The sequence below is a fragment of the Pundamilia nyererei genome, unplaced genomic scaffold (assembly GCF_000239375.1).
Source record: "Pundamilia nyererei isolate P.nyererei 1_Seehausen unplaced genomic scaffold, PunNye1.0 scaffold00415, whole genome shotgun sequence".
NCBI lineage: Eukaryota > Metazoa > Chordata > Actinopteri > Cichliformes > Cichlidae > Pundamilia > Pundamilia nyererei.
The window spans coordinates 284,639-292,549 of record NW_005187816.1 but is presented as its reverse complement, the minus strand read 5'-3'; the positions used below and the strand labels follow the sequence as shown (position 1 = coordinate 292,549).

Below are 7,911 nucleotides of genomic sequence, written 5' to 3'. Positions count from 1 at the left end.
TAGACTCCATGCGACGATGTGTTGCACTGCATGAGGCAAATGGTGGTCACACCAGATACTGACCGGTTCTGGGTCCCCAGACCCCCAATAGCGCAAAAAACTGCACATTCCAGGGTGGCCTTTTGTTGTGGGCAGTCTGAGGTACACCAGTGCACTACTCATGATGTCAGATCAGCATCCTGAATGGGCACACATGTGAGGTGGGATGGATTATCTCAATATAGCAGATGTGCCCACTACCAAACATTTGGACTGATTTGTGACCACTGTTTGGGAGGGATGGTTATATTGTGTATCTGGAATGAATTTTAGGTCTCTACGTCCATCCCATGGGGAATGGGAGCAGTAACAAAGGTGTTGCGTTTATATTTTTGTTGAGTGTATATACATATTGCTTTTTTTTCTTTGTGTATTGTTTTCTTTACTTTTGCAACTTAGTGGACCTGCTACCCATTCCCAGTTTGGAATGGGAACTGTGGGTCTCTGTATCTTCTCCTTCTCTTCATACTTTGGAGATATCCCATCACTGGCTGCTTTATTTTTTGGATTTGCACAGAATTCGTGCAATTTTGTATGTAGGACCACATTGCCCATTCACTTGGAAGCTCAGGTGGTTGGACAGCCTTCCCAGGGTAGACTTCAAAGCTGTGAATGCCGTCTAATATTGTTGTGACTTAGAAGAGGCCAAATCTTGTCTCACCACCCATATCCTCTGTGGCTTGGCAGCTGTTGTCCCTGAAATAGAGAAAATATTTGATGGTCTCTCACCGCGCAAGAGGCATCACATCAGCAACATGTGAAATGTGTACAAATCTTTGCACAAATACATGAAATAAAATTGAATTACACATAAACACACTGTCAGCAAACTCTTCCTCAAAAGTACCCCTTACAGCACAACATTGTGCTGAGGCAATGAAAAGAAAAAGTGGATTTCTATGTACGCAAAATTTTAAAAACTTCATAAAATCTAGCAAAAACACTGTCTACATCTTTTACACTTACACGTGTTCATGTGTTTTTGATTTGCTCTTTATGTCACAGTAAATATTATAACTAGGACACTCTTACCTTCGTACGTCCACCATTTGGTCCTATTGCTATGTGTCAGAAAAGAATACCCCATCTTCATGCTTCATAGTGGCCCCCATATGTTATTGGACTGAAATTTGATGCTTCTCAATGTATGAATATATGTTGTGTGTGCGTTTTTAGGCCTGTGCTGATAAACGACAAAGTACAGCCTGCTTGTCTGCCAGAAAAGGACTACATAGTGCCCAGTGGAACAGAGTGTTATGTTACTGGATGGGGAGAGACTCAAGGTAGGTCACATTTATGTGTGCTATTGTTGTGATTTGTGAGAATTATCTGAATTCCTCGTCAATTTGTATAAATTTGTATAAATAAATACATAAATACAATGCAAAGTGTCTGGTTAAGTTGTTTAAACCAATTTTGATCACATGTTTTTGCTTACTAACTCACAATGCATTATAGATAATAAACTTAAAAAATAAATTTACAAGCTTTAGAAATTCAGCACTGAGCAGATTAATATGAAATACAATCAGGTCTTGTTTTGTAAAATCCTCTGCAAGATGTAATGAAAGCTTTTCACCACAAAGTGGCACTCAGAGCCAAATCAGAGTGTTTTTACTTAGCCCAACCAGCACTTTAATCTTCTGATTGAAATAATTGTGTACTCCTACCTTACAGGACAACTTATAAACAATTCTTCTATGTTTAGTTTTAAAAATAAGTTTGTGATCTTTTAACTATACCCCACATCATTATTATGTACAAATGTTGAGTAAACTCTGGCTTGAATGGTGCTGATACTGTATGTCGCTTTGAAATACAATGCACAGGTGCCTTGGACATAACGTTGTAGCTGTTTAATCATTTATAGAATGTTTTCCACTTTGTTCAAACAAAGTAGCTTTTTTAAGACAAAAATTACCTTTAAGGAGACATAAAGACCAGTGCAATAGAATCAACATACAAGAAGTTGATAATAGTATTTGTTTTTATGCAAACAACAGCCACTGGTTTAAACATGTCTTATCATAATGACAAGGAGGATAACCGCTGAGAATTGTGTCTGCAGGTACGGGAGGTGACGGCACCCTTAAGGAAGCTGGTTTCCCTGTGATTGAGAATAGGGTCTGCAATCGCCCAGCATACCTGAATGGCAGAGTCAAAGATCATGAGATGTGTGCTGGAAATATCGAAGGAGGAACAGACAGCTGCCAGGTACAATTTTTAAAAAAAATATGTTTACAATAGAACAGTTCACCATACATGAGAAAAGATTTCATAAAGTTAGAGTACTTTGGATTTAGAAGTTCTTTCAACAATCAACTATTAAACTCACAACAAATTAAAAGTCATTCTGAAATATTAGAAAATTGCAGACTGATAAATTAAAGCTACCAAAATCAAATCAAATCAAATCAAACATTCAAACCAGGAAAATTTTGATTTTACAAACATGTTGAAGTTTTTTGAGTCCTCTGTTATCACACACACAAAAAAATATCTAATCAACACTAGACAGATGTTTGAACTTCTTTTATCTGTTATGCATGTAAATTTTCCATATTAACAGTAAATATTTAGATGGTTATTTAGATGATTTAAATCGAGATATAAAGAACTGTGCTGACAATGAGTACCTGATGGTTGTTTTAGTAACTGGAATATTGACTAAACATTTCTCTGATACTTGTTTGAATTAAACCTCCACTTATTTGTAGCATTGATTAAACATGGAAAAAGCGACCCAATTTTAAAATTATATTAACATGAATGTGTTTTATGGCACACTCATGTTATCAGTGATCTTTAGTTCTGGGGTGTCAAACATAAGGCACGGGGGCCAGGATAGTCCTGAAGAAGACTCAAACCCAACCCACTGGACAATGATAGAAAATGTGAACGAGTGTATCAATTCTGAACTTCTGTAATTTAATAAGACTGCTCACCTCCATTGCCATTCATAGTACACCAACATAATTTACTAACAGGAACAAGTAAATAAGAGGAAAGTTCCTGTTTTGGGGTCTAGAGTAAATTCTGTAATTTTACTAATTTATTATTTTTTTATTTTTTTTATTTTGTTTTATTGTCTGGCCTGCCTAAAAGGTAAAAGGACTCAAATCAAATGTGTTAAATAAATCTTAGTATCCCACTTTTTCAATGTATATAGTCAACAACAAATACAGTAGATGTGCTATTTCCAATGCCTTAATTAGTCTTCTGTTATATTTTTTAAATGAGCCACTGGCCAAACAATTCCTCTGTTTCTTCTCTGTTAGTTTTGCCAGCAGTTAACCTCAATGGCATCAAAAGCAGCCAGTGTGTGAATTGAACAGTAAAATATATGTATATGTGTGTGTTTTCTCCTTGTAGGGTGACAGCGGTGGTCCTCTAGTGTGTTATTCGCAAAACAGGTTTGTCTTGCAGGGTGTCACATCCTGGGGTCTGGGCTGTGCTAATGCCATGAAACCTGGCGTCTACGCTCGAGTGTCTAAGTTTGTGGATTGGATAGATAGAACCATCAAAACCAACTAAACTGCAATGTGGTTATTGAGGATCTTAACATATGTACACTGTTCTGCTCTGATATTACAAGCACTGCTGACTGATGTGGATACACTATAAACAGCGCATGTTACTGGTTTAAAAACAGAAGGACAATGAACAATGAATGAAATTTGGAAAAACAATACTTAAATGAAACAAGGAAATTATACAAATATTAAAAACGTACTTCCTTGTGTTTGGGTGAAATAAAATGTAATCATTCAATAGTCGTTTCCCTGTTTTTCATCTGATCTTCAGACTTCAGAAGATTCTTCATTTGATGATTTTCTTCATGGCTCCGCTTTTTCCTGAAAGAGAGAAAACATTTTGACACTACACCCACAAATAATGCATACTAAATGTCTATTGAGATAAGTTTCCTTATCAGTTACAATGAAACTTTAGTACAGATTTTCTTTGAATTTTACTTAAGTTTTACAAAAAGAAGTGATGAAAAACAAATGCTAATTGTAATGCCTTTAAAAAGTAATATGAACTCAGAAGAAGGATTACTTTACTCATTAATATAACAAGTTATACACAGTGCTCTTCATATGGACCTCTGGACTAATACTTTAGCTGTACTCAGTAAACGGGATTCTGAATGTGTTATGACTGAAAAAACTGGGACATTTTACCAATTAGGGAACTCAATATCATCAATGGTTTCAGGAAGAGGTACTCCTTTGGTTTCAGGAAGTAACAGCACCAAACCTCCAGCTATGATTGCCACAGCGCCTGTACCAAAACAAGATGCAGATAATGTCAGTGTAATTGCAAAATTATTTTAATTATTTCCTACAAAAAAAGCTAAAGACTTTTCAATTTCAGATATTGTTCTGTTTTTTAAATTTAGTGTGTCATAATCACACGTAGGCTAGTAAAAATATATATTTCTGACTCAAATTGTTGTTGATTAAAAACTAAATAAAAAGCTTTTAACATCTTTGTAATAAATAAAATATCGAATGCATAAACAATTATCACTTTTTAAAACACTCATGAGCTCCTACAAAAGCATTAAAGGAACTGGTATCAGTATAAAACATTCTCTGAGCATTTTAGTTAAACATTAGCTAAAAATATTGCATTTAACGAATTACTTGAATTATTCACTCCAAAGAATAGTTACACAGGCAGTTAGTAACATTGTATTATACTGTGTGGATGGCTCAAACTCTGGACAGTGGGCTCTATAAAATGAACTGAAACTTGTAATTTAACAGATTACTTCCTTTGAATAACCTATAAGATGTTAAATTCTAGTTTACTGCTTCAGGAAACATCCTGAAGTTGTTGTCGAAAAAATACTGGCTAAAATCGGGTGACAAAAAAGGATCATTCACAGTCAGCAGCCAGTACAACCATTACTCAAACCTGCAAGAACATTATTCTATAACTGATGTAATTCAACAACACTGTGAGTGCCAAAATATTTTTTGTAATTTCTTTGTAGTTTTACATAAGTAAAAATTCACATTAAGTGATGAAGGGGTTTTACAGCAGCAGTAGACTTTTTAAAAAAAAGTTTTCAATGTTTTTAAGGACAAATATGGCAAATCGAAACATAGTGGTGCTATATTACTACTATATTACTACTTACTACTTTATTCCATAAATAGTGTCACTACTTTGTGAAATTATATCTGATCCATTTGTTTTTCCTTGTTTGGATCTGTTATTAAGAGTACATTATTAACATTTTATGGATGTTTTTGAAAAGGTAAATCTATGAACTTGATTTGTTACCTTTTAAAACCCAGTTACTAGTTTTATAAAAAAAAAAAAAGTAATAGCTGCTATTTATTTTTATTATATTAAATATGGATAAAATATATAATTGGTTATTAATTAATTACAATGAACAAAACTACTTTTCTGCCATTTTAAGCCTAACTATTACATTACATGCATGTTTGAATATATCATTAGGTAATTGTGTAGCTTTTATCCATGTAAATGTGTTTTATTTATCACATACATTCTACAGAAGAAATCCTATACAGCCCATACGGAAAATCTCTGACATATTTCCCCCAAATCTTAATTTTTTAATTTTTTATCAGTATTTTTCTGGCAACCCATCGGCAAAGTAATATTATGCTTTCAGGGGTTTTGTTTGTTTGGTTTTGTTTTGATTTGAGGGAGAGGGACGTTCTTATAAATATAATAAATAACAAAGAGCTGAATCTTTATCTAAAATTGGAAAACTCAAGAGATGAAATCCAGACTAAACCTGCTTGTTCAGCTGCATCTGTACTCTTTAATTCTAGTAACATCTATGTGATTTGGTGAGAGTAAACACCTTTAAAGCAAATGTCAAAATAGATACATTTCTCTAACATTAGTTCATCCATCCATCCATTCGCTTCCGCTTATCCTTTTCAGGGTCACGGGGGGTGCTGGAGCCTATCCCAGCTGTCTTAGGGCGAGAGGCGGGGTACACCCTGGACAGGTCGCCAGTCTGTCGCAGGGCTTACACACAGGGACAGACAACCATTTGCACTCACATTCACTCGCACATTCACATTAGTTGAGCTATGTACATAAAATACAGAATATTTTTTGTACGTATTTTGTCTGTAGATTCATCCTTTTCCAAAATATATTAGTGGCAATGTAGAGCACAGTCCTTAACATTCTTAAGAATTCAGCCTGAGAAGACATAAATATGAGGTTTTGCACCTTTCATCTAGTATTTAACCTTTTTTTTTTCATATACATGCTTACTGGTAAACATTATAAACCCACCAAAGATGATGAGTGGCAGTTCCAGCCAGATAGCAGCCAGTCTGTACAGCAGGAATGAGGACACAATGCCTCCAACATCACACAGAGTAGAACAAACAGACACTGCCAGGTTCCTGTATTCAGTCAAAATGATGGAGAGATAAACACAATTTCCTGGTTATAACTTCAGCAGGTTATAATTAGTTTCCTCACCTGACAAATGTGGGGTAGAGCTCTGTGTTAACAAACACCACCATCTCAAAGGCCATGGTGATCCCCAACCGACCGATACAGGCAACCGCTGTCTTTAACCAGAACAAGCCTGAGATACACACAGGAAGTCAATAACCAATGGGTACCAGGGTGGTGACCATGTCTGTGTTTTCTGTACAGTCTATGCATAAAACTCACTGTCAGGAATGAAAGCAGCAATGAAGCACGAAGCTCCAGCTACGATATTCGCAGTGGCGAATGGGAGACGCCGGCCAATACGTTCAATGGTGAAGAGGATAAGGAAGGCGGCAGGAAATTCCACCAAGCCAGAAATGAGAAAGTCAATGTAGACGTTTCCTCCTGCTATCCCCAAGCGCATGACGAGGCCTTGATAAACCACAGCACTGGTGAACCTGTGCACAACAAACACAGACGTTCAGCATCAACTGCATGTAGGCAAAAAAAACGTGTGTGATTTCAGGCAAGTCTCACCAGTTGAACATGAGGATGAAGGTGTGCTTTCTCATGTTTGGAGTTCTGATTAGGTCCAGCAAAGAGGCAGAGGTAGACTCACCTTCACCATCAGTCAGTGACTGGGAAATAAAAACATGGAAATGTGAAATTAAAGCAGGATTAAAAAGTGTCATAAAATAATGGTAGAAATAAGGAGTTAATAGGTCTTAATGTTTCCTGTTAGTGGAAATGAAATGTTAGAGAATAGTTTTGGTGATTTTCTTTATCTTTGTCAACAAATTCCATTAAATACTAAAATCAGCAGTAAACTGATAAACATATTTGGTGAATATATTGTTCCTTTAGTCATTGCTATCTATAAACTCTTAAATTGTTCTGTAAGTGAACTATTTAATCGGCCTACCTCCGTATTCTTGAACAGTGTCCTGTGGTTCTCTCTGGCCACAGCTTCAGTGATCTTCAAAGCTTTGGAGGAACGGTTCTGAGAGATGAGCCACCTCGGAGACTCTGGGATAAACCTGAGAAACAAAGAAGTGTCTAAAGGTGCAAGTCTGTAGATAAAAATCTTAACGGAAAAGATTTATACATTATTTAGGAGATGAGGAGCTTTTTAACTCCCTGTAAAGTGACTATGGTAAATATGCAAGGTGAAAATGGTTATTATTATGGAACAAGTAATTAAACCAGCATATTACCATACCATAGCATACCACCTTTATTTATAAAGCACTTTAACATTAAACCAGAGTTCACAAAGTGCTGTACATGCTAAAAGCATAAGTAAAGAAAATTAAAATGAGATAAGATAAAATAAATAACTAAAAAACTAAAATAAATTGAAACATGTCAAAACAAATTGAGTCAACCCCTCTAATCAATGCCAAAGGCTTCAGCGAATAAATATGTTTT

At 35.6% G+C, this 7,911-nt stretch overlaps 1 protein-coding gene and 1 pseudogene across 1 annotated transcript in view; one reads left to right on the top strand and one right to left on the bottom strand.

Moving 5' to 3' along the window:
* LOC102203521 (plasminogen-like) overlaps positions 1-3,648 on the top strand; it is a 37,136-nt gene extending 33,488 nt beyond the window's left edge. Inside the window, exons 9-11 of the mRNA XM_005753254.1 lie at positions 1,216-1,322; positions 2,108-2,253; positions 3,412-3,648. Of these exons, the coding sequence (XP_005753311.1) occupies positions 1,216-1,322; positions 2,108-2,253; positions 3,412-3,573 (415 nt within the window). The 3' untranslated portion in view covers positions 3,574-3,648. The remainder of the gene's footprint in view (positions 1-1,215; positions 1,323-2,107; positions 2,254-3,411) is intronic.
* A 154-nt stretch (positions 3,649-3,802) lies between these two features.
* Positions 3,803-7,911, bottom strand: part of LOC102203237 (solute carrier family 22 member 2-like) — a 21,678-nt pseudogene continuing 17,569 nt past the window's right edge.